Source organism: Cucurbita pepo, chromosome LG05 (genome assembly GCF_002806865.2).
Source record: "Cucurbita pepo subsp. pepo cultivar mu-cu-16 chromosome LG05, ASM280686v2, whole genome shotgun sequence".
Taxonomy (NCBI): domain Eukaryota; kingdom Viridiplantae; phylum Streptophyta; class Magnoliopsida; order Cucurbitales; family Cucurbitaceae; genus Cucurbita; species Cucurbita pepo.
This window is the reverse complement of record NC_036642.1, coordinates 2,283,483-2,308,653: the sequence shown is the minus strand read 5'-3', so window position 1 is coordinate 2,308,653 and position 25,171 is coordinate 2,283,483. Positions and strand designations below refer to the sequence as shown.

The 25,171-nt window shown below is 38.4% G+C and overlaps 7 protein-coding genes across 11 annotated transcripts in view; 6 read left to right on the top strand and 1 right to left on the bottom strand.

The window, feature by feature from the left end:
- The first annotated feature begins 482 nt into the window (after window positions 1–482).
- On the top strand, window positions 483–4,435 carry LOC111795454 (rho GTPase-activating protein 1-like). The gene is made up of 5 exons (XM_023677893.1): window positions 483–1,454; window positions 2,019–2,139; window positions 2,210–2,329; window positions 3,112–3,342; window positions 3,540–4,435. Exons 1-5 carry the CDS (start codon window positions 1,012–1,014, stop codon window positions 4,101–4,103), a joined length of 1,479 nt encoding a protein of 492 aa, XP_023533661.1. The 5' UTR covers window positions 483–1,011; the 3' UTR covers window positions 4,104–4,435.
- A 1,040-nt stretch (window positions 4,436–5,475) lies between these two features.
- On the top strand, window positions 5,476–6,680 carry LOC111795459 (protein FAF-like, chloroplastic). Its single transcript, XM_023677898.1, has one exon. The coding sequence runs from the start codon at window positions 6,073–6,075 to the stop codon at window positions 6,589–6,591; it is 519 nt and encodes a 172-aa protein (XP_023533666.1). The 5' UTR covers window positions 5,476–6,072; the 3' UTR covers window positions 6,592–6,680.
- Window positions 6,681–7,339: 659 nt separating this feature from the next.
- Window positions 7,340–13,243, top strand: LOC111795453 (heterogeneous nuclear ribonucleoprotein Q-like). 3 transcript variants are annotated; one of them, XM_023677890.1, is made up of 10 exons: window positions 7,340–7,492; window positions 8,911–8,925; window positions 9,519–10,011; window positions 10,087–10,203; window positions 10,388–10,528; window positions 10,703–10,876; window positions 11,454–11,661; window positions 11,759–11,931; window positions 12,367–12,452; window positions 12,734–13,243. In XM_023677890.1, the coding sequence occupies exons 3-10, from the start codon at window positions 9,553–9,555 to the stop codon at window positions 12,900–12,902; spliced, it is 1,527 nt and encodes a 508-aa protein (XP_023533658.1). In that variant the 5' UTR covers window positions 7,340–7,492; window positions 8,911–8,925; window positions 9,519–9,552; the 3' UTR covers window positions 12,903–13,243. The 3 variants fall into 3 exon arrangements, with proteins under 3 accessions (XP_023533658.1, XP_023533659.1, XP_023533660.1); XM_023677891.1 differs by having other exon boundaries at window positions 7,346–7,492; window positions 8,911–8,943; XM_023677892.1 differs by lacking the exon at window positions 8,911–8,925 and having other exon boundaries at window positions 7,349–7,492.
- Window positions 13,244–14,225: 982 nt separating this feature from the next.
- LOC111795460 (DNA polymerase epsilon subunit 3) lies at window positions 14,226–16,954 on the bottom strand. 2 transcript variants are annotated; one of them, XM_023677901.1, is made up of 4 exons: window positions 16,612–16,954; window positions 16,271–16,389; window positions 14,531–14,762; window positions 14,226–14,401 (listed from the first exon to the last, which is right to left on the bottom strand). In XM_023677901.1, exons 1-3 carry the CDS (start codon window positions 16,782–16,784, stop codon window positions 14,557–14,559), a joined length of 498 nt encoding a protein of 165 aa, XP_023533669.1. In that variant the 5' UTR covers window positions 16,785–16,954; the 3' UTR covers window positions 14,226–14,401; window positions 14,531–14,556. The 2 variants fall into 2 exon arrangements, with proteins under 2 accessions (XP_023533669.1, XP_023533668.1); XM_023677900.1 differs by lacking the exon at window positions 14,226–14,401 and having other exon boundaries at window positions 14,428–14,762.
- A 1,431-nt stretch (window positions 16,955–18,385) lies between these two features.
- On the top strand, window positions 18,386–19,344 carry LOC111795458. Of its 2 annotated transcripts, XM_023677897.1 has the most exons (3): window positions 18,386–18,699; window positions 18,796–19,231; window positions 19,273–19,344. In XM_023677897.1, the coding sequence occupies exons 1-2, from the start codon at window positions 18,564–18,566 to the stop codon at window positions 19,194–19,196; spliced, it is 537 nt and encodes a 178-aa protein (XP_023533665.1). In that variant the 5' UTR covers window positions 18,386–18,563; the 3' UTR covers window positions 19,197–19,231; window positions 19,273–19,344. The 2 variants fall into 2 exon arrangements, with proteins under 2 accessions (XP_023533665.1, XP_023533664.1); XM_023677896.1 differs by having other exon boundaries at window positions 18,389–18,699; window positions 18,796–19,344.
- A 1,483-nt stretch (window positions 19,345–20,827) lies between these two features.
- On the top strand, window positions 20,828–21,829 carry LOC111795457 (NAC domain-containing protein 90). The gene is made up of 3 exons (XM_023677895.1): window positions 20,828–21,058; window positions 21,131–21,432; window positions 21,505–21,829. The coding sequence occupies exons 1-3, from the start codon at window positions 20,866–20,868 to the stop codon at window positions 21,592–21,594; spliced, it is 585 nt and encodes a 194-aa protein (XP_023533663.1). The 5' UTR covers window positions 20,828–20,865; the 3' UTR covers window positions 21,595–21,829.
- Window positions 21,830–22,378: 549 nt separating this feature from the next.
- The window catches only part of LOC111795455 (vesicle-associated membrane protein 714), a 5,082-nt gene continuing 2,289 nt past the window's right edge, over window positions 22,379–25,171 (top strand). Inside the window, exons 1-2 of the mRNA XM_023677894.1 lie at window positions 22,379–22,818; window positions 23,378–23,568. Coding sequence (XP_023533662.1) covers window positions 22,602–22,818; window positions 23,378–23,568 — 408 coding nt within the window. The 5' untranslated portion in view covers window positions 22,379–22,601. The remainder of the gene's footprint in view (window positions 22,819–23,377; window positions 23,569–25,171) is intronic.

The following is a 25,171-nucleotide window of genomic DNA, read 5'->3' as shown; positions in this document are numbered from 1 at the left end:
ACTATCTCCATTAGAACAAGACCTTTTGGGGAAGTCTAGAGTAAACTCACGAGAGCATATACTCAAAGTGGACAATATTATAACGCAACCGATAAAGGTAATCGAATATTTTTAAAAATATAGCATTTGTAATTTAAGCTACAATGATAAGCTCGGTTTAATCCATTGGTGGTCGTTATCAATGTAAGAAGCCCACGTTTAAATTAACCCATAATTAAAAAGTGACAAATTAAAATATCTAGAGTTAGGATAGTTGTATTGATTTTGTTTCTAAGTTTCTTTTAATTTAATTTGTTTGATAATTGTCTATTTCTGTCAGCATCTCACATTATTACATTATTCAATCAGATGGCAACAAAAATACAAAATCTGAGATAGAATTATATAAGGAAACTCCTTTTTCTTATAAACAATAGGTTGAAAACAAGAGATTTGATTGACCCATTAAATATTTAGTGTCTATGATGCATTTAATTAACAAAAAAAAGTGTTTTCTCTTAAGAAATTTGAGCTGATACCCATTATTGGTTGAATTGAAGCGCTACAAGCTTCTATTCTTATGAGTAATTAAAGGAGAATTTTGAGTTGAGGCGCGTTTGTTCTTAGTTGTGGGAGTGAAAATGGGGAGCCAAGGAGGAAAAGGGTTTGAGACCCACCGTCTAAGAAAGCGGAGGAGTAAAAAAAAGGGGGAGGCGTCTGGTTGAAGCTGCCAAAATTAAAATTAGTAATAATTGCTCTCTTGTTTTGTGGGTTTTTGCCTTGAATTTCTTTTACTATCTTCTCCTTCTGCGTTTCCCCCCACCCATATTCCACAATCCATTGGTTTTCCTTGCTTCTTCCACGATTAAAAAATAAAAAAACAGCGTTATAAAGAGAGAACAGAAGGTGATTCTCACCTCTTAAGCCCCCAATTCCTTCTCTCTTAGGCTAAATCTTTGTTTGTTCTGTTTTCTGTAGAACATTTTTGGGGGTTTCTTTTATGTTCTTGTTCTTGTTCTTCCATTGCTGGCCATGACTGAGGTTGTTCTTCATTCCCCTTCTCATTTTGCTTCATCTCGTAGAAGGGTTTCTTCTTCTTCTTCTCCAATCTCTCCGAATGATGGATCTCTTCTTATGAACATGCATTCTCAAACACCCATTTCGCCGTCTTCCTCATCTTGTTCTGTAGAGGGCGATCGGGATGTTTCTGTGATGAACTGTGAAGGGGAGGAGGTGGGGAAGGATCGGTTTAAGCAAAGAAGAGATCAGCTCTCGTTGTTGGCTTTAGTTGTGACCCTTTTCAGGAAATCTTTGATTACTTGCAAGAGGGATAGAACCGAGCTTTGTGCAATGGAGATCGGTTGGCCTACTAATGTCCGCCATGTTACGCATGTTACTTTTGATAGGTTTAATGGGTTCTTGGGTTTGCCTGTTGAGTTTGAACCAGAAGTTCCTCGCAGGGCTCCTAGTGCTAGGTACTCTTTCTTCATGCCCTTGTTCTTTATGCTCTTTTGTTCGGTTTGTTTGTGGGATTTTGGATGTTGTGTTGTTTATCTCTGATTGATATCTATATCTATATCTATCTATCTGAATAGCTATCTATTTCATCTGTTGTCGATATCTGATTGATATCTATATCTATATCTATCTATCTGAATAGCTATCTATTTCATCTGTTGTGGATATCTGATGCTTGAGATTTTGGATGTGTTGCATAATGTTTCTGTTCCTGGAGTTGAGGCATCATGGAAATGAAAACTTGTCATGTTTTTCCCTGATGTTAACGTATTCGATTCGTGTCGTTTTAAAAAAGAAAGAAGGATCGATGCGTCCTGTTACTTCATTTGATGTTCTAATGAAACGTATCGAACAAACTCGTATCAAATGTAGGAGAAATCGTTGTCACGTTGTGGCTGCCCTTCCTTGAAATACACTTGGATTCATGGTTAAACCATGTTTTTCTGGCTCTTTGCTGCATTTTGGTGCTTTCTTGTTGCTTGCATATTATAGGACTTATTTCGTTTAAATTAAATGTATAGTACGACTGTGTTCGGAGTTTCCACGGAATCCATGCAATTGTCGTATGACTCGAGAGGGAACAGTGTGCCAACGATTCTAATACTAATGCAACACTGTCTGTATGCTCAAGGTGGCTTGCAGGTACATACACTTTTTGTTAAATGGTTCATCCTATTGTGTGCTTCTGATTCGTCTTTTCACCCGTTTTCAGGCTGAAGGTATTTTTAGAATTAATGCGGAGAACAGTCAAGAGGAGTATGTACGTAATCAATTGAATCAAGGCGTGGTACCGGAAGACATTGATGTACATTGTTTAGCTGGCCTTATCAAGGTTATCCCGAATTAACTTTGTCTAAAAGAGATAAATCTGTGAAGATTAGTGCTGCCGATTGGTCTGTTTAAACTTGTCGTAGAAAGATTTATGAAGCGATAAAACCATAACCCTTTTGGTTCTCGTTTATAAGAAGAAAACGTAATGGCACGAGAATATGAACTTAGATCCTTGTTCTCTTCTCTTGAATATTTTATGCTTGTTAGATCCCGCATCGGTTGGAGAGTGGAACGATTGTTTATAAGGGTGTGGAAACCTCTCTCTAGCAAACACGTTTTAAAACCTTGAGGGGAACCTCGAAAGGGAAAGTTTAAAGAGGACAATATTTGCTAGCGGTGGGCTTGGGCTGTTACAAAGGGTATCAAAGCCAGACATCAAGTGGTGTGCCAGCGAGGACGCTGGCCCCCAAAGGGGTGGATTGTGAGATCCCATATCGGTGGGAGAGGGAACGAAGCATTCCTTATAAGGGTGTGGAAACCTCTTCTTAGCAAACACGTTTTAAAACCTGGAGGGGAACCCCAAAAGGGAAAGTTCAAAGAGGACAATATCTGCTAGCGGTGGGCTTGGGCTGTTACAAAGGGTATCAAAGCGAGACATCAGGTGGTATGCCAGCGAGGACGCTGGGCCTTTAAGGGGGTGGATTGTGAGATCCCATATCGGTTGGAGAGGAGAACGAAACATTCCTTATAAGAGTATGGAAATCTCTTCTTAGCAAACACGTTTTACTTATGTGAGTAACGTTTACTTCCCTATTCTCAACTTTTACTTATTAAAATTAATAGGCTTGGTTCAGAGAACTCCCAGCTGGGATTTTGGATTCTCTATCGTCCGATCGGGTGATGCAGTGCGAGACAGAAGACGAATGTGCTGAGCTGATAAGGCATCTGCCTCTTAGTGAAGCTTCTCTGTTGGATTGGGCAATCAACCTAATGGCAGATGTTGTCCAGCAGGAACATTTCAACAAGATGAACGCTCGCAACATCGCTATGGTTTTTGCACCAAATATGACTCAGGTGAAATTCAAATAGTTTGTATTAGTCGAGTCCACCGTCTCGGAGACAACATTTGTTGCTTTCTTTAATTCTTTTTGGATGCCTGTGTTTACATGTGCTGAACTGACCCCGAGATAACGCAAGAATGCAAGTTTCTTTCCTCGATTGTCGTATACCTGTAGTTAACCGTTCGTCTTTTGATCCATCTTACGGTGCAGATGGCCGACCCGTTGAATGCATTGATGTATGCTGTCCAAGTAATGAACTTTCTCAGGATGCTTATCGTTAGGACACTGCGGGGAAGGGAAGACTCCATTCTTGACTCTGCTGCTACACGTTTAGAGCCATCGGACGAGAGTGGACACCAGAGTCCTTCACAGCCTTGCCTCGGAAATACTGTCACCGTATTTCAGGCGTCAGAGCAGGACGTGCCTGATTTTCTTTCAGCACCACCTGTTTTAGAAGCTTACTCTGACGGTGATGAAGGCGCACAGCTAAGCCATGTCAAGAAACTGCTGCTTAATGGGTATGGAGCTTTCCTGAATGCCCACGAAGACAAAGAAACAGTTGAAGGCAATGATTTAAAGGCAGAAGAAGTTGTATGCCACACTGAAAAGAACAAGACTGATCAAACAAATGATTCAGAACTGAAAAGGGAAACTAACAAACTAAATAACCAGGACTCGGTATTTCGAATCCTGGCACCGGTACCAGTAGAGAAGCGGCTCAGCAACCTGAGTTGTATAAACTCATGGACCGAACGAATTGAAGCATGGCGATAGATCTGTTAACAAAGCTTGATGTGCCTATATAGGTCACTGTTAAAAGCCTGTTGAATGAAGATGCTGACCTAACCCATATGAGGTTGCTAATTTTCAGTTGTGTTTCATTAACTGGTTTTGCGACTGCGCTTCACTATGGATAGCATTAGCATAGCACAATATGATACCCACTGGGTGGTTTTGTGTATCCTTCTTGTTTTCCTCTGAGTATCATTGGCACAAGAATTGCCTCTTCTCAGTTATGTAATGAGTAAATAATCAGTTCTAAGCGTCTATGAATTGAATTCTGGAAGCACAATGATGTATATTAGTTTAAGAGGTAGCAGCACCAATGAGCTGTCCATTTGCAGGTACCCATCGGCTGTAGAATTGATAGCCAACCATCCCCATCTGGGCGTGTCATGTGAGGAGTATCGCTTGGAATATTCCTTACTTCATTGTCAAGAGGCAAGATCATACAGCACTCACGAATCAGAGGAAGAAACGTTTTCACATCCTCTGTTCACATGCTATAACCACAAGAAACACACATTATCACCTAACAAAAGGAGTTACTTAAGAGTGTGATTCAATCGGCGAAAGCAAACGTTAATACATGTAACAACTCGGACATATTGTCTTCTTTGGACTTTTCGTTCGGAGCTTTCCCTCAAAAGTTTAAAATGTCGCGTTATTAGGGAGAGGTTTCTACTTCGTTTCTCTTTTCAACCGATGTGAGATCTCACAATCCATCCTCTTTAGAGGCTCAGTGTCCTTGCTGGTAAATCGCTCAATGTCTGGCTCTTCGTTTTCCATCTCCATCTGATATGGGATCTCACAATCCACTCCTTTGGGGGCCCAACGTCCTCGCTAGCACACTGCCCGGTGTCTGTCTCTGATAACATTTGTAACAGTTCAAGCTCACCGCTAACAGATATTGTTCTCTCTAGGCTTCCTTTCAAAGCTTTAAAACGCGTGTACTAAGGAGAGGTTTTCACACCCTTATACCGCTCGGTGTATGTCTCTGATAACATTTGTAATAGCTAGCTCAAGCCCACCGTGACAGATATTGTTCTCTCTAGGCTTCCTTTCAAAGCTTTAAAACGCGTGCACTAGGGAGAGGTTTCCACACCCTTATACCGCCTGGTGCCTGTCTCTGATAACATTTGTAACAGCTCAAGCCCACCACTAGCAGATATTGTCCTCTCTAGGCTTCCTTTCAAAGTTTTAAAACGCGTGTACTAGGGAGAGGTTTCCACACCCTTATACCACCCGGTGTCTATCTCTAATAACATTTGTAACAGCTCAAGGCCACCGCTAGCAAATATTGTCCTCTCTAGGCTTCCTTTCAAAGTTTTAAAACGCGTGTACTAGGGAGAGATTTCCACACCTTTATAAGGAACGCTTAGTTCTCCTCTCTAACCGATATAAGACCTATCCGAAATCAACTGGGATACAAAGCAAAGATAATCAATTCGGCAGCTTTCTCGAAGCCAGCAACACAAGAACTAAACAGAAAGCAAAACACCAGAAGCTGTTCCATCCTATGTTTTGGCTATACATATCCATTAGATCTTTGTCTCTGCATAAAGAGTATAGCAACATGAAAATGTTAACTACAGAGACATCCTAAGTTCAAAACAATGACAGCCACCAAATCCATGTCCTGTCCTTACAACCACCTGTCCATATTCCACTCCAAGACACCAAAAAAGAAAGAAAATACTCAGCTGGCCTAATTAATAACCATCAGCTTCTTTGTTTCTACCCATTGCCAATCTCGTGCATCCATCAATCTTTGCAAGAACTCACTTCTTCAAAACCACCAATCCCAATTCCAGAGCCAAGACATGGCTGCCTGCAAAACCCCCCACCACATCTTGCCTGAAACTCCAACCCCTCTTGAGCCAACCACGGCATCATGGAGCCACACCCTTAAACCATCTGAGCTATTTGGTGAGCTCCATTATCTTCCATAGATTCAACCCAAATGTCAACAAACAAAGACCCAAAACATGATTCTGGGTTTTCCTCGCTTAAGTCAGAAAGTTTGCAATTTTGCACCGAGGGACTTGGGTCTGAGAGTTCTGATGATGTTGAGGACTTGCAAAGTGATATGATCAATGAAAACTGGCAAGTCAAAGAAGACAAAGTGGTGAGTACCTGTGTGAAGCATGTTGCATCTGGGGCTTCGAGTGGCGAGCTTAGGAGGCCACGGATGAGCAGAGGAGCCTTCCCTCCACCGCTATCTTTCATAGGAAGGAGTGGAAAGGCAGGGGTTTGCTTCACGTCCTATAGGCAAAATGGAAGGTTTGTGTTGAAAGAAGTAAGAATTCCCACTCAGGAATTTCTACAAACACGTAGAGAGCATGGACGTCTGAAACTGCAATTTGTTCAACCCAATCACTACGCCCACGAAGAAGATGAGGAAGAGGAAGCTGATGAAGAACATGATGCTGTTGAAGATCAACATGATGTTAGCAATGTTGGGGACAATGATCAATCTTGAAAGATAACAAAATCAAGATTTTTTTTCCTTCTTTCTGGGTTAGCTTCACTTGTTCTTGTTCTAAATCAGTGAATAAATCAGCCATGAAAAATTCAAATTTAGCAGACAACGTGAGCGTGAAAATACATCGAAGAAAATTAAAAAAAGAACAATGTTATAAGTTAAAAGCGAGTAGCTAACAATAATGACTTTGATAACATATAATCTAAGCAAACGTGGCTGTCATTTTTTAGACTTGACTAAATAAGAAGTCGAGAACATAATTTTACTACATAGAGTTTAGTGTTGCCTCATCAATCGTGCCCACTATTGGCACCTATCGTCAACAGCCACTGACGTTCATCACTAGTCCATTGACACCTTATTATCGTTCATCGTTGTCACGAGCACTCACCATCTACCATTGTTGATAGCTAGCGACCACAGATTCTGTCAATACAATAGGTTATCGTGTTTTTATACAAATTTGAAGTGTTTAGTTCATAGTATGTAATAGTGGTCGTTTAGAGTAACTTCATATTTGTAGAATCATTACGAGCGAATAATAATAATAAATAAATTTTAAACTATTTTTATAAACAAATATTTGAAGGAAATAAATATTTAAATGTTGGTTTATTAATTATCATTGCCAATAATATGGAAGGGCAGAATTCAATGGCTAATCCGTAAATAAAGACATGACAGGAGCCCAAATTCGTAATTTTGATTCTGGTGGGGCTACTGGCCCATCCATGAATAGCAAGGAAGCCCCAAAATCTGCCTTGAAGGAGTCTAGGGTTCGTTCCTCGGGTAAGAGCAGGGGGGTTCAAATATTTTCTACGATTCTTCGTTTGAAGCTCTCAGTTTCGGCAGAGTTTCTCTTAGTAGTTTGGATAAATTCTCACAGAAAGCATCTTTGGTACTCTTTTTCTCCTTATTGATCATCCATGTCTTTCTTCAATCTATATTTTTTTTTTCTCTACTCTTCTCCTGCGCTACTGTTGTCTTTTTGTTCGTTTTCCTTTGCGACTCTCCGAATTTTTCTGCGGTTTTTGTCGTTTTAAGTTGAAATTTACAGCTTCATCTTCCATTTCTTGTATTTTATGGTGCTTGGACGGGTGGGATATATTGGGAATACTAATGCAAGCGGTGTAAAAAATTTGAAGGCGGATGGTGTATCGTTGTCAAAGAATTTAACATTGAAAAGTGGAAGAGAATGTTCGTACTTATGCGATAAGCATTTATTTGAGAATTATTCGGGATGAGATTGGATAAGCATTTATTTGTTTAATATTCGAGACTTTCAAATTTGAATCTTTTAAGAAGATATATGAAATAGGAGATAGAATGGAATTTGCGCGACTCGATGAGGTTTGATGTAATATTGTTTGAGGTAGATGTAAGACACTTGTGCACCGAAATACAGTATTTTTGACGTTTGTAGGTTTTGACTCTTCTCGTATATTGGGCAATTCCAGGTCTTCAATCCATGGCATTTTGATTTTTGTGACTAATTGATTCCAAACTTCTTTAATTGTTAATGGGTAGAAAGTGGATTTCATGTACTTAAAACCGTAAGTAAAGATATCGAGCAAACTACTTGGTCATGGGTGAACTTTTTTCTTCCATTGCTCAGGGCAATTGAAAAGCCACGTCTATGGCTGATAAGCATTTTGACTCAGAGAAAGTATACCCTTTTTTTCCCCATACAAATAACGGAAAAGGAACTATACACATGCATGGACTGAGACAAATTTCTATCCATCGAACACAAGTTCCAACGTGGTTTACAATGCAACTACGGAAGTTTGTTATAACCCATTATATTTGTTTAAACGTCTATATGGATGAATATTTTAAAATATCTGGTTCCCAAACATCCTTTTACAAGATTTGGGGGGTGAGGGAGGGGAAGGTATTTTTAGGTTGTTATCTCTATGGAGGTCACCTTTCATTGAGGAAAAAGGGAGGTTTTGTGTGCATTATATGCCTAGACACACCATAAAATGTTCGATCTCTTTAACTTCCAAGAATCAGCTGGGAGGGGGATTGCTATTGTGAGTATAATGTCTCCACATGTTAGGATTGTTTCATGTGACAGTGTTACTAATTTGTTATTGATGTGTGTTTCTTTTCCATTTGTTTCCGATCTTTCAAGTTTTGACTAACTTAATTTTATCAGTTTAGGTAAGAGAATTAGTTTTTAGTAAATTTATGTGTTGCTTGTGAGATAAAGCCGAGTGTGGAGTCTTTCTATATGATATGATTTACCGATTGTTATGACGGTCTGGCTGATAATTCCCCTATCTGAGTGCAATTTCTTAATTCTTTTTGCAGGGGGTACACAGATTGGTATGTTGTTTGGAATTGGTATATGTTTTTCTGAGATGGACAAAATTGATTCTCCATTTGTAGCAGCAATCACATTCCTTTTTTGTCTAAACCTTTTATATCGAAATGGTCCCATTATATCTCATATGCTACTTTGTGTGGCATCGTTATGTCCTTGCATTAAAGTAAAACATTCAATTGTCTCCATAATTTATTCTGCTGCCATTAACATTAGTTTCGTGAGATATTCAGAAATGATACCCCCTGAAAAAAGATGTAGAAAGCTAATTTGTCAAAAGAATTTTTTTGGTATGGCAATCGTTCTGATTTCAAGAAATTCATATCTTTATGTTATTTTGCACCACCTCCGTAAATCTCATTGTAGTCACTGAGAGACTCATTAACCACTCTCTTTTATGCTACTTGTGTTACAAACATTGTCCCTCTAGAAAAAAGTCCTTCACATTTCAATCCTCTTGAGTCTATTCTCATGACAACTTTTCATTTCAGCTTCATATTTTTCTACTCCATTTGGCCTTTCTTTTTGTTTCCTCCTCTCAGTAATTTTTTATATCTCCCCATGAATTCTTCTGGCCTGTATGCCTTCTTCACAGTTACCTTGCAAGCTTGTTTAATTAGACAAATAAGATGCCGAGGGGAAAGGGAAATGCTTCATCTACCGCTAGGCCAGTTGAACCTGAAAAGCAGAATGAATCTGAAAAGCCAGTTGACTCTGATGAGAGGGTAGATCTGGATGTTGATAATGACCCTGAGGAGGTAATGGAAGAAGATGTTGAGTACGAAGAAGTAGAAGAGGAGGAGGAGGTGGAAGAAATAGAAGAAGTTGAAGAGGAGGAAGAGGAGGAAGAGGTGGAGGAGGAGGAGGTTGAGGAAGAAGATGTTGAAGGAGTGGAGGATGGTGGAAATAATGACAATGGGATTAATGCCCAAAATGAGAATGGTATTGATGAGGATGAAAAGAAAAAACATGACGAGCTTCTTGCCCTACCTCCTCATGGTTCTGAAGTATATATTGGTGGTATTCCTCAAGATACTTCTGAAGAGGATTTGAGAAGTTTTTGTGTATCCATAGGAGAAGTTACCGAGGTAATCCCAATTTTATTTATTTCATATCCAGATTATGTGGTTTTCTCGGGACTAACGGCATTTTGCTTCAAGCAGGTTCGCATTATGAAAAGTAAAGATTCAAATGAGAATAAGGGCTTTGCATTTGTTACCTATAAAAGTGTGGAGTTGGCTTCTAAAGCAATTGATGGGCTGAATAACACGGAATTCAAGGTTGCCTTTTTACTTCTGTTCATAGTCCATACACCAATAAGTTGGTACATTAAGTGCAAAGCTGGAAGCTAGTGTTGATATTTTGTAAATATTTAAAATTTTTGGAATCTTCCGTGCCTTTTCTTCCCAATATCTTTTCCCAGTATTTTTAATGACCTTCTCTCTGCTTGTTCATGTGACATAGGGGAAGAAGATAAAATGTTCATCATCTCAAGCAAAGCACCGTTTGTTCATGGGTAATGTTCCCAGGAGCTGGGGTGAGGAAGATCTTAGGAAAGTTGTGATGGACATTGGACCTGGAGTTACTGCGGTGGAACTAGTAAAGGTTAGCATGACAGAGTTTTCATGTTATATTTTAACATGACCTCTTTCTACATCTGTACTATGCTGTGTTCTTGTTCCACAATTATTGTACTCCTTTTGGAAGACTATTTAAGTTTCTGCAACATAACCTGGTGTGCTAGTTTCTTGGATTTGATGTTACCCAATTTTGTTTCAGGATATGAAGAATACTAGCAATAACAGGGGTTTTGCTTTTATTGACTATTATAATCATGCATGTGCTGAGTACTCAAGGCAGAAGATGATGAACCCAAAATTTAAGCTTGATGACAATGCTCCAACAGTTAGTTGGGCGGACCCAAAAAATGCTGATTCATCTGCTGCTTCACAGGTCTTACTCAATTGCTTTTAGATTTCTCCCGTTATTAGTCCATTCAACATGCGTGTTTCTTTTTTTGATTCATGTTATAATAAATAAATATCGAATGGCTTTTATTAAGATATCTATTGAAAGATTGTTAAACAAATTAGCTTATGGGTTAACTGAATGTAGACTGATTTTGTATTTATTTATATAATAGTAGCTAATGAATTTCATCTAATTATTTATATGCTTTTAATGAGTGTGAACTTGAAACATTGTTCAAGATTTCATTATTTGTGACATTTTTTTAATCTGTGTACATAAATTTGTTGACAAAAAAAAGTCAAATTGTCAAATTAATAGTTATTTATTGAGTTTTTAATCTAACAACTATTTTTTAGGATAATCGAGTCAGTTGTCTCAATTTTTATGATGATATGACTAGAGTCCTTTGCACCTAAAAGTTGGTTTTTGTATTTATGACCTCCGTTGATTATTAACAGAAGATGGGACTTATTAAGTTCTGTTTTATTTGTTTTCAGATTTAATCTTTGGGTTTTCTGTTTTCAATAATAGTTTGGTCTTCTTTTCTTGGTCCATGCAGGTGAAGGCAGTTTATGTGAAGAATTTACCAAAGAATGTAACGCAGGAGCAGTTGAAAAAACTGTTTGACCATCATGGGAAAATTACAAAAGTGGTATTGCCTCCTGCAAAGTCTGGTCAAGAGAAGAATAGAATTGGTTTTGTACATTTTTCGGAGAGGAGCAGTGCTATGAAGGCTTTAAAAAATACAGAAAAATATGAATTGGATGGTGATCATTTCTTCAGAAGCTCTTCTAATTTTTTTCATTTTACCCACCTCCAAATGGGGTTGGTCTTTGATATCCGTTCTTTGTACTTATATAACAGGTCAAGTTTTGGAGTGTTCTCTTGCAAAGCCACAGGCAGACCAGAAGTCTGGTGGATCGAACAGCCAAAAATCTGGATTGCTTCCTAACTATCCACCTCGTGTTGGATATGGCTTTGTTGGCGGTGCTTATGGTGCTGTAAATCCAGGATATGGTGCTTCTGGTTTTGGTCAGGTATAATGTTCGTATTTATTTATCTCCTTAGTGGGTTCTAAACTTGGCATGCTCATATCCTGATGAGATTAAACTAGCCATCTCCTTTTGAGTTATCCTTTTGTCTAGACAAGTGGTTAAGAGTATAGTTATAATTGGAGCTCAGAAGAATTCAACGGGTCTTGTGAATGTCACTTGCCAAAGTAACGATACAACAGCGCTGGTTTTGATTCTTCTAGTTCATTTGGAGGAACGATTTGATGTTCTCTAAAATTTTCATCCTGAACTTTTTGTGGCTTTCATTTAATCCATTGGCTTTGGAGTGATTAGTTTAACGATTCTCTCCAGTAGACTACTGTGCCGTTCCATCTGCCTCTCTGTCTTGAATGAATGGTTTTCAGTTCACATTTTTTTATAAGGAAAAAAAAATCTGATTGAATTGCACTTGTGCTGCAGCCGTTGATATATGGAAGAGGACCAACTCCAGCTGGCATGGCAATGATGCCAATGTTGCTACCTGATGGACGGATTGGCTATGTCTTGTAAGCACGTTCATATTTTCTTTACCTTCAATGGAATATACTAATCAAGATATGATTGGAACAGAATTTATTTTGAGAGAGTTGAAAAAGAGGGTTCCATTAGAAGTCCTAGCTCAAAATGACTGCCTTAGTTTTGAAGGTCCTGTCCACTTCATTTCCTTAGTGAGGCTGCTTTTAGGTTTACTTACCTGGAAAAGCATGAGAAGTCTGACAATCCATCCTAGAGTAAATTGTTTCACAGCTCTGATAGCTTATGCCGAACTCCCATATTTCTTTTGCAGGCAACAACCAGGGTCACAAATGATGACTCCACCACCACATCCAAGAAGCGGTGGCGGCAGCGGCAGCGGCAGCGGTGGGGGAAGTGGCAGTAAAAGTGGCGGCAGTTCTAGTAGGGGGGGGAGACATACACATGACAGTGGCCATGGTCGCAGGTATCGGCCATATTAATTCCACAGCCGGTTGGATGTTCTGCCCGTGAACAAAACATGAGTGTCGGCCTGGAAGTGCCTCTCCCTCCGCCTAACAAGTAATCATAGATTATTCCTCAGTATTGATGATTAAGAGTGGAGCTAGCTAATTAATGGGGTTTGTAATGTGGTAGTGTCTATCAATATTTACCTTACCTTACCTTACCTAGGTTACAGTTCAAATTAATTTATGTGTTCTCCCCTCGGTTTTGTTCCTTTTCCTCCCTACTACTTTTAGAGAGACCAGAAATACGTTTTAGCAATCATGTGTCGTAAAATTGGTGATCTCGAATTTGAGAATGTGTATGCTTTACGTCTTAAAACATCTCAAAAGGGGCTGTGAAATTATAATTAAACATATGATATTAATTTAAACCAACTGATAAAATGATCGTGCGAAGTACATTACCTAATCAAATAACAAAGATTTCTATTTAAATTTCTAAATTTCAATTACAGCATGTGACAAGTCAGCGTGAGACCCTATGTCGGAGGAAAATGAAAAGTCATTTATAAAGGTGTGAAAATTAAAATCTCTCCATCATTTTAAAAATCTTGAAAGAAAGTCCGAAAGGGAGGGAAAGCCTAAAGAGGACAATATTTGCTAGTGGTGAACTTGCACCGTTTCAATGGTTCAAAGCCAGACACCGGGCACCTTGCACCGTTTCAATGGTTCAAAGCCAGACACCGGGCACCTTGCACCGTTTCAATGGTTCAAAGCCAGACACCGGGCACCTTGCACCGTTTCAATGGTTCAAAGCCAGACACCGGGCACCTTGCACCGTTTCAAATGATTCAAAGCCAGACACCGGGCGATATGCCAGCGAAGAGCTCTCAAGGGGAGGTGAACATTAGGCGGCGATGTGCCAGCGAAGAGCTCTCAAGGGGAGGTGAACATTAGGCGGCGATGTGCCAGCAAAGAGCTCTCAAGGGGAGGTGAACATGAGGCGATGTACTAGCAAGGAGTTTGGTCCCAAAGGGGGGTGGATTGTGAGATCCCACATCGATTGGAGAGGGAGGAGAACGAAACACCCACATTAGTTGGGGAGGAAGGAGAACGAAACACCTTTGAAGGGTGTGAAAACCCTTCCCTAGCATAAACGGTTTAAAAAAACTTTCGAGTAAGAAATTCAAAAGAAAAAGCCCAAAGGACAATATTTACCAATGGTGGGCTTGAGTAGTTACACATAGTCTACCAACACACTAACCATACCTTTCAACCGTTCATGTTTCAAGAATACCTATCTCATCCCATTGGTGGAATAATAATAATATTTCATAATTGTTGAGTTTTCTGTACCAATGCACCAACATTTTGTGGATTTTATACGTTAGAAACTAAGAAACAAACATGTCCTTCATGTCTGGCATTCGAAAAACTATGGGGGAAAAACCCAGAAAACAAATGGACTTAATAAGGTATGGGAACCTCTCTCACTACCACGTGGACAGAGATACAGAACTTGCCAAAAAGTGCATCTGCCGCTCACAATATACAACCTAAATTAGTCTCAGAAAAAATATATATATATATATATATATATATTCCTAGAAGATTTGTAAACCATCTTATGCGTACAGAGTGAGGAATAACCTCATTTTAAGTACCTAATTAGGGAAATACGTCATGTTTCTCAGTCATCACTGCCGCCATTCTCAACTTCATCTTCATCTTCATCTTCATCGTTACCGTTGTCGTCATCGTCATTGTCATTTTCAACATCATCTTTGCTTTCACCATCAGTACCTTCAACTGTAGGCTCTTCTTCTATCTTCCTCTTTTTCGCTTCTTTTATCCTGGACGCAGCTGCCTTCTTTCCAGCATTCTTACTTCTGAATTCTACATTCAGCCAAGCCAAGGTTGCATAATAAATCATTAAAAAGGTTCAACTAGCTTTCTTTCATACTCATCCTGGATAAAAGCTTAAAAATGCCATAGAAAATCATAGCCTGCAGAACGTAAAAGTGCTTTCTGCGTACAATAAATTCAACACTTCTTTGTTGTTAAATTAACCACAGATATCAAATGACGTAGCAGTTGGATAATGACTAGGAGGATTTGAAAGGCATAATGGCACTAAGATTTCCAAGGTTTAGCCAAGGCTTATGCTCATATATATTATCCGAAAAGAGTAGGCATACTGTAGCATGACAATTACGCATCCTGCCTGATAATCAAGAGAAAAGAAAGTATCTACACATTGAACTCGTACTGCAGTATAAAATTTCATAACCCACTATATAAACCATTAATAAAGGATATCATACAATCTTTCATATCAAGAATATAAAGTATAATCAGATTCCATATAAGTCCTCACATGTCCAACGACAGACGAAAATAGAACTAGTAGAGCCTGGGTACACACCAGTAAATAGAAATCTTGCTCACTTTACCTAATTTTCAAAATGGTCTAAGTATGTACTTCTACTAATACAAATAGACAGCATAACTAAAGATAGATCCAACAAAAACCTCCAAGGATACATAAGCACTTGAATATTTATTTAATGAAAGATTATTCAATCTAATCGAATAATAATTTTTTAATAAAAGGCTTGCATGGGTTATTTGAACTCTAAATTATATTCCCCCAACTTGAAGTTCAATCAAGTAGAACCTCGGGTAAATGATTAATTATATTTTTTTTATGTCACGCAAAGAGTTCATTGGAATTAAAGAGGGAACTTCGAAAAATCCACTTTTCTTTTGTCGCAAGAGTTCTATTGTAGAAAGAGTCATGCAGCAAAAACTTTCACCAATACCCCACTCAATGAATAGGAGTTCTATCTAAAACAAAGGAGCAATTGCTTTCTTCCCTAAACTAGGTAAGGAGATTGAGATGAATTCCTACAGCCTTCTTATACTACATGAACAATTCAACTACAGAAACTAACGGCTGAGTCCTTCAGACTTGCATTTTGTACCTTGTATCCATTTTTCACATGAGAACTCTATCCTATCATGATGCCAAATCGACTCGTTTTGGATGTTTGAGGAACTGATAAGAATTTTCTTATAATGTTAACGGCCTCTTCGCACAATAACCGTGCAATATTTCACTCTCCAGAAGAAGTGTTAACGAAATTTATCAAAATAGAGACTGGAAGTCTAGCGATACCAGACATTTTAGGCAACGAAATCATGCAAGAGCATAAAAACAAGATCATGCTAGCAACCAAATAAAAGAGAACCATTAGATCATCTTTCGGCTTTTAAAGAATGTTCAGCAAGTTACAACTATCAAAACGTAGTTATCCAATTAATCGTGCAATTTCATGCTCCAATGAGTAATGATTTTCCGGAGAAAAAAAAATGGTAAACTGAGTGGTTAGAACCTAACGCACCATTGAGGGAAGCCTTAAGAGGCCTAACCAACTCGGGAAATTCCATATCTTCTAGAGCTTTCAATACATCTTCCGCCTTAATCGTCTGCCTCTTCGATTCCTTGCATATATCATTCGACCTGCTTAGAGATCAACCAGTTAATACGAACGCAAAAATTAACTAATACATAACAACAATTTATTTAATCCTAGCACCATAACAACAAGAGATTCATCACTTTAATCTCTTTCGCTTTCGTTCTTCAGGCACACAGAAGAGAAACAACGAACCCTAATTTCGAACATCAGAATCGATAGAATTTCATTCAGGATTCAAAAAAAAGGCAGGATGCGGTACTTACGTTGCGGAGAGGTAATGAATGAAGATCCGAGCGCTCTCGCAAAACGCTAGAAGCGAGTCTTTGTTGACGGAAATATCCTGGTTCCGAGAGCACTGAGAAAGCTTCTCTTTAACCACTCGGCGAACTATAGTCTTCGGAAGCTCTTCGATCTCAGCCCCAACTTTTTTCTCCATCTTCCTCTACTCTCTACCTCAACGATGCCTCAGAGTGTTCTTCTTTGGCTCTTCAGCATAAAGATTGTTCTCTCTCAGAGGCGGCCTCTGCAGTTCCATATTCATCGATCTCGAATATGTTTCCCGCCATTAATTTCGGTGTTGAGGCCTTCAGGGTTTCGGTCCATCAATTCTGTGCCCTTTTTTTTCTCTCTCTTCCGGATCTCTATGTAAACCATCGTACAAAGTGGGACGACATGTCGTCTAGATTTGAAAAAATTGGGCTGGGCCTCGCTAAGAACAACTCATTGGGCTATTTATCAAGATGGGCTCATCTGGTTGAGCAAATTTATATTTAATTTAGATTTAAAATTATATTACAAAAATAACAATAGTACACGTGACAAAATCAAAATACAGGTTGGTTTTTTTTTTTTTCTTTTTTAACTAATAATAATAAATTCAATATTAAAATTATAATTTATCAATTTCTTGTAATTTAGAGCTCCAAATTTCCTTTTAACAAGTCAAACCGACAATATTTGGGTTTGAGCTATTACAAATAGTATTAAAGTCAGTCACCGAGCACTGTGCTAGTGAGAATATTGGCTCCAAGGAGGTGGATTGTGATAAACATTTATTATAAAAGTGTGGAAACCTCTTCGTCAGCGAAGAGGTTGGACTCTCAATGATGTCCGGTTGGGGAGGATAACAAACCACCATTTACAAACGGTGTGGAAATTTTTCCCTACAAGATTTGTTTTAAAAGTGTCGAAGGGAAGCCCAAAAGAGAAAACCCAAATATTACTAGCGGTGGGCCTAGGACGTTACAGTGGATTGCAAAACATTTCTTTGTAAGGGTGTGCAAACTTTTTAGCCAGTGAGTACATGGGGACCCAAGGGGTGGATTGTGAGAAGTATTCAATGTAAAGGCCCAAATAATACCTGCTGGCGGTAGACCTGGGAGCATTCAATGTAAGGGCCAAAATAATACAATATCTGGTAGCTGTGGGCATAGGAAGTTACAGTTGATTGCCAAAAGTATTTATTTGTTAGGGTGTGGAAACTTTTTAGCTAGTGAGTACGTGGGGACCCAAAGGGTGGATTGTGAGAAGCATTCAATTTAAGGGCATGGAAACCTCCTGGACAACGAGTACGTTGCACCCCCAACGAAATGGATTGTGAGAAGCATTTATTATAAGGGTATAGAAACAATTGGCGTCCACTATGGGTCGGTCGCCTCGGCAGCGAACCAAGCCGTAGCCATGGCGGCTACAACGGGAAATGCAAGAAAGAGTGGCTCTTTTATTAATGGGACGGGTGCTTGAGAGTCGATCAAATTAAGAACTTGCTGCTGCGGCTGCGGCATGAGGCACATTATGATGACCAGTAAGCTAATATCTTCTCTGTCCTGTTCTGCAGACACCTCGACAGCAAGACATTAACTCTCTTCACCTTTCCCACTCTTTCATGTTCTTCGTCAACACTCTCCGTCTACTCATTTAATTACGTACTAATCGCATTTACAACGACACCAGAAAGGTACCCTGCAGTGTGTCGCCAAAGTTAATGCACTTTTGTGTTGAAAAACAGAGAGTTTCTGGCCCAATGAGGTGCCCCTTGCTTCACGGATTTGGTTTCTTTCCGAGCCATTGATGGCTCTTATACTGACAGCAACTACCCTCGAACCCTTTTGGGGCCCTTCATTAAACACTCACTCTATGTCTCTTACCTTCTCTACAAAACCCATTTTCCATTGGCTGCAAATTCGCAACCTCTCTGTAAATTCAGGGCGTTTTCATGGCTCTTGCAAGCTTGGTTACAGCATGTCTCTTGACGGCGATGGCTGCGAGCGTTGATGCCTCGCCGTCGACCACTCGCATTCTCAAAGGGAAGGTGTCCTGTCTCGACTGCGACGCCGTCTATGATCTCTCAGGTGTCGTTAATTAAGAAAATTTAACGAAATTTGTGTGTAATTTTGATGATTTGGTATAAAATTTTGGTGCTCTGTTTTTCACTGACATGGCCTCAGAGATCGTAGTGATGGTGAAGTGCGAAAGGGCAGGGAAGGTGGTGACAGCCACTACGGCTAAAGATGGTGGGTTCGCGACGGAGCTGCCTTCCGATGAGTGCGAGGCTAGGCTCGGCGGTGGTCGGAACCAGCTCTACGCTGCCAGAAAAGACATGGTCGCTGAAATCGTGTGGGTCGGTGATGGGTCAGGTTCCGGCGACATGTACGGCACTTCCACTCCGCTAGCGTTTTGCAGTGGGTGCCGGTGCCGGTCGATCGGCAGCGACGGCGGGGAACAGTGCAAAGCTGCGGCGAGGAAATTTGGTTCTTCCAAGACCTTCGACCTTCCTCTGCCGCCTGAGTGGGGGCTAGCGCCGTCTAGCTACTATTTTCCTTTCTTCCCCATTATTGGCATCCCATAAGATGTGTACACGTGTCCTTAGTATTCTACTAGTCTCTTAATGTGTGTGTAATTAAAGGTTAAATCATATTTTTAACCTTTAATTACTTTAATTACTGTTACTGTAAAACATTTCAATTACCTTTAACTTCCATGTTTGTTCTATTTAATCATGTTCAAGGTTTAAAAAATTAAAAATAAATAATTATCAAACGACATCAAGCTTAGTGATTTTGAGTGAAAAATGTTCCATCGAATTCGTCTTAACCGTGGCTCGTGAGTAATGTAGAGAATTAGAATGATTCGTACAACCGTGAGGGCTATTAAAGACTCGTATATTAACTTTTAGTAACGAACACGTATAAATAGATGGGATTCACATATGTATCGTTTTATGACTACGAATTCGTATAGATAGACGTGTACTCTAAAATGTACAAACTTTATAGTGTGATAATAATACTATACGTAGGAACGATTCAGTGATCTCTAACTACTATTTAGTCATGAATTTATTTGGATAAAGGCAAAAGTTAGCATAGATGTATAGCAGTTGACAAACACGACAGTCACTTCATTCTTGATAACGACGATATTAAGGGACCTATCAGAGAGTCACTGTTAATATCATAACAGTTGACAGTGTTCATCTTGCATAATAAATTATAAATTAGAACTGTGACGAAGCGTATGTATGTATATGTATATATATATATATGTGCGGAGGTGGAAGAATTTTCAAATGGAATGATTAGGCGCGTGCAACAATGCGCGTGCAACAATATAAAAAGGGTCCCAATGGAACTTTGTAAAATAATTATTTAGTACCTATAAGCTGACCTACTTTCCTCCACTCGGTTCCCGTACCACGCGCCAGGCTGTCTCCGCGCGTATTCCGCGCTTTCTACGCCTCATCCCCTTTTACGACTCATTCAGTAAATTATATATTAATAGGAATTTATTCAATTTTTTTAATTTAAAAATGTTAATATTATATTAAAAAAAAAAAAAAAAAACATCCAACACCCTTAATTTCCTTTTCAAAAAATGTTTAAAAGAAAATTATTACATCATAAATCATTTTCAAGCCTTTTATTTATTTATTTGTAAAATTTAAATTTAATATTATCTTCCTATGAATATTTTTTAAACATAGCATTAATAGATTCATAGGTATTTATTTAAAAATATTTAAATATAATATATATATATATGAACGTGGAAGAAATTTTATCTTGACAATTAACCACTTTTTTCACGGATAATTCATATATAATAATACCAAGTCTCAGTAGGCACTTGATTATTCTTTGAAAATAAGTAAAATAAAAATAGAAAATAATTTATAAAAATTTAATTTAATTATTAATATATGGATGAAAATAAATTTATATTATATTATTATTATAATTTATTTTACGAATAATATTGTTTTAAAAACCTTTCCGTACGCACCGCACGATATGTCCACGTAGGAGAGAGAATATCGATAAAAAAACGACCTCTTCCATTGTTCTTTGCAGAACCGTGTCAAAAGTTTCCAACCACGCACACAACGAGTCAGAGAAAGTGCCGATTTTTCTAATTTCACTCGGCGAAAACCCCTTTCTCTCTCTCTATATAAAGACACAGAGATTTGGGGGTTTGAAAACTCCAAGACTGAAACATCGGCCGAAATTCAATAATTTAAAATGGATGAGGCTCGTCGGACGGCAGGGGAAGAACCGGCGGACCGGGAGATCACACCCGGGTTTAGATTCTTCCCCACGGAGGAGGAACTGGTGTCGTTCTATTTGCACAACCAGCTCCAAGGGCGGCGCAAGGACATCCACCGCGTCATTCCGGTCGTCGACATTTACAGCATTGAGCCGTTCAATCTCTCCGGTATGTAATTTTAACCGTAATTATAAACCGCCGGCGGCGGGTTTTTGATTAATTTTATGTTTTGGGTTTCAGGGTGTTCGGGAGAGCGGTGTCGGCGGGACAGTGAGCAATGGTTTTTCTTTGTCAAGCAACAAGAGAGGGAAGCGAGAGGAGGGAGGCCGAATAGAACGACGTCGTCTGGATCTGGCTATTGGAAAGCCACCGGATCGCCGAGTTATGTTTACTCTTCCGATAATAGAGTCATCGGAGTTAAGAAAACGATGGTGTTTTATAGAGGGAAAGCGCCCACCGGAACCAAGACGAAGTGGAAGATGAACGAATATAAAGCCATTGAAGACGATTATTCCAATTCCTCGTCTATTCCCACTCCCGAGGTAACAGAATTACGAATTAAATTTTTTTTTAATTATAATTATTATTATTCTAAAATCAACATGAATTGGCAGTTACGACATGAGTTCAGTTTGTGCCGAGTTTACGTGGTGTCGGGAAGCTTTCGAGCATTTGATCGGCGGCCATTAAAATGTCGCAACTGATCTGACGTGTACGACATGTCGGCCGGAGACGGAACTTTATTCAAACGGATGCCGTTCAAATTTATTATTATTTTTAATAACAATACCATTTTTTTTAAAAATTGGAATATATGAATAATTGTTTAAAATGTATTTTATTTCTTCCAATTCCACGTGTCAATAAATTATGCATTTTATTTTGGAATATGCCTGTTTTAATTTATTAATTCAATGGTCAATTATATGATACTTATGGATGATGTTTAATATAATAAATTTCGCATTATGCTGATGTATGCAGTGACATCATGATATATAATCGACAATATCTTAGATAATTACGACATCATAGGCCTTAATTTATGTCAATTTATTTTTTAAAAAATGGCTAAATTATAGAAAAATGCTCGTAATTTTGAATCATTATTTTAAAAATACATTTATCGTAAATATTTTCGAAATAAAATAGAGTAATTATTATTATTTTTTTTTTGGTATGGATTGCGTCTAAAATAATAATATTAAAACATATTTATGGTAGAATATTTTGAAATTTATACTAAGTTTTTAAAAATTTTGGAGTTTTTTTAAAAAATATTATGAATATTTTTATAATTTATTTCCAATAAAAAATTTATTTGATGTAAAATTCAATTATTTGAGTTTGGGAGGCTTTTAATTTGTTTTTTTATTAAAAATTTTGTATTTTTTTTTTCAAAAAAGGAAAATAAAGAGCGAGAAATTTCGGTGCACGTGTACGTATATTTACCAAAATGCCCCAACGTAAGTGCAGTGGACTCGCCGGGCAAACAAGACGATCAATCCCCAATTTTCGTCCCCCGCGAAATCAAAGAACTCTCTTCTTCTTCTTCTTCGACAGTTGGTACAGGGTAGATAATCTCTCCTCCCTTGCTCGAAGTTTTGGAGGATTTTGAATGTTCGTCGATTCTACTATCGGAGGTCGGAAGGAAAGCTTCTGAATCTTCTAGGCGCTAGGTGGAAGCAGACGGTTCCATTAGCAGAAAGAAATGGCTATCCTGTATGCGGTGGTGGCGCGAGGTACGGTGATATTGGCGGAGTTCAGTGCTGTTGCCGGAAATACTGGCGCTGTCGCGCGGCGGATTCTCGAGAAGCTGCCGGATGAAGCAGATTCTAGGCTCTGTTTCTCTCAGGAACGTTACATCTTTCACATTCTGAGATCCGATGGCCTCACCTTCCTGTGTATGGCGAACGATACGTTCGGCAGTAAGTATTTCTCCTTGTTTTGTTATCGATTTCTGCCTTTGTGTCTCTTGTTTACTGGTCTGAGTCGGAGGGAAATAGATATTGTTGGTGTTCTGCATATCTGTGCTTTCAACTTATAGAGAGATCGAAGCTGCGCCACTAGGTTTAGCTGTAGGAAGTGGATCGCTTCGTATAATTTAATTTATTGTGTTTACCTTCAATTTGCTGTCAACAGATTCTTAAATACGAAAGAAAGGGGAAAGTTATTGGTTTCTTATTTTGGAAACTTACTAGTTACTATGTATGAGATTTCCAGACTATCCAGAGNGGAACCGAAACTGACGATGTTCGATCAATTTTCTCTTTTCACGAACGTATTAATTGATTTTTTTTCCTTCTTCTTATGAGTCTATTTTATGCCAAAATAATTCTGAAGCAACTTCTTCAACTATCAGTTATCAGTTGCTAAATTGATTTCAACATCCAACTTGTTGGTATCATCCGTTAGATCTCGTTTCAGGTTTCAAGATTGTTGGTCCTTAACCTTTCTAGTTTTGAAGTTATTGGTTTATTGTTCCAGGGAGAATTCCTTTCTCTTATTTGGAGGATATCCATATGAGGTTCATGAAAAATTATGGTCGAGTGGCCCATTATGCTCCTGCATATGCAATGAATGATGAATTTTCAAGAGTCTTACATCAACAAATGGAATTTTTTTCCAGCAATCCTAGTGCTGATACCCTTAACCGTGTTAGAGGTGAAGTAAATGAGGCAAGTATATTGTTTTTATCCTGCATAGATACAACTTTATGGGAATGCTACAATTATTCACCACGCCGGTAGTTCTTTTAGTGGATGGAGTCTTTGTCTTTATCTTACAGAATTCTACTAATACAGCATGCCTTATATTCTGGCTGCAGTTAAAATATCTGAATTGCAAGATTGCATAGAATGTAAGACATGTATTGATGCTTTCATTCATTTAAGTAATTAAATTTAGGGGGATGCTTTGAGGTATTTGTCAAACAAAGATGTGGCTGTTCCTCAAACAAAATTTCCTCCTTGCTTAAATATTTCGTCTTCTTGCTTGAGATTTCCTGACATGTGAACAAAGCCTGGTAGTCGCATCTTCTTCTTTCTAAAGAACTTGGTAGTTCACTAATATTCTGAAACATTATTCTTTGTTCATTTCTTGTTTACTCAAAATTTGTAGTGCTAATGTCATAGGATTGTGATAACGTTACTAGGGTTCTATTAGTCAGACTCAGTAATCTTATTAGAGTTAAGTGGTTATGAATTGAGTGAGTTTGTTTGGGGGTGGGAGAAGGTTAACATATTAGTACTCTCTTTTAGCTTTAATACACAATTTTCTTAAATTTCCACTTCCATCATAATTGGGAATGGTTATTGGACCAAAAATTTACGGAAAGTTAGTTGAAAATGGGTAATGTGCCAATCTTTTTTCCTCACGTATCATTGGGCTTCATTTGACGGAATGCTATCTTCGGTCTTTTTTCCTCATGTTTGATATTTTCTAAGAAGGAAACTCTAAGTCCACAGATAGGCTTAAAAATACACCGTAGGCAGAAGGTTCATTAAGAATTGTTGCAGTAGTTTTATGATAGGATTAATTAGCCTCCCATACACTTCATATATGCTTGAGATTGTACGGGAGATTTAATGATGGTTTAGTTAGGCTGGGACATGTTTTGTATGTATGGAGTAATGTAAGCATTGACAGGGCAGACATGCAATTGGTTGTTAAAGAGCGCATCAGAGATTTCACCATTTTGTTAAATGTTTATTTTCTTTCAATACTAGTACAACAATGCTTTCCCTTTAGCATTCTCTATTCTGTCAATTGGCTTGTCTGTTTGAGATCAATTACGGTAGACTGTGCCAACTTCAATCACATGAGGTAAAGTTCCACAGCCATTGAATTGGAGTTGCTCCTAACCAAGTAATGCATTTGCATCATTATAAAATTCTTTGAAGGATCAGTTGCTGATGATAAAATGGCTTGCCAAAAAGAAGAGAAACTTTGTCGTCTGATGTTTTGATATGGAACCAATTTAGCCTAGGGAATTTTGGATCTGCACTCAAAAGTGATCTTAAATTTTAACCTTAAACATTCAAATCTGCTTCTTACTTCCCGGACCAAGCATTTTTGGGAGATTTGGAATTCCTTATATACTACATGATATGCAGGCCAGGCCAATCTTTATTAGTTCTTGTCCATGGAATGTTTGCAAGCTTTTCAAAAGGTAGTCGAGAAATATCTCCTTTCCCATGTAAGCTCTAAAGCAAAAAAAAAAAAAAAAAAAAAAAAAAAAAAAAAAAAAAAAAAAAAAAAAAAAAAAAAAAAAAAAAAAAA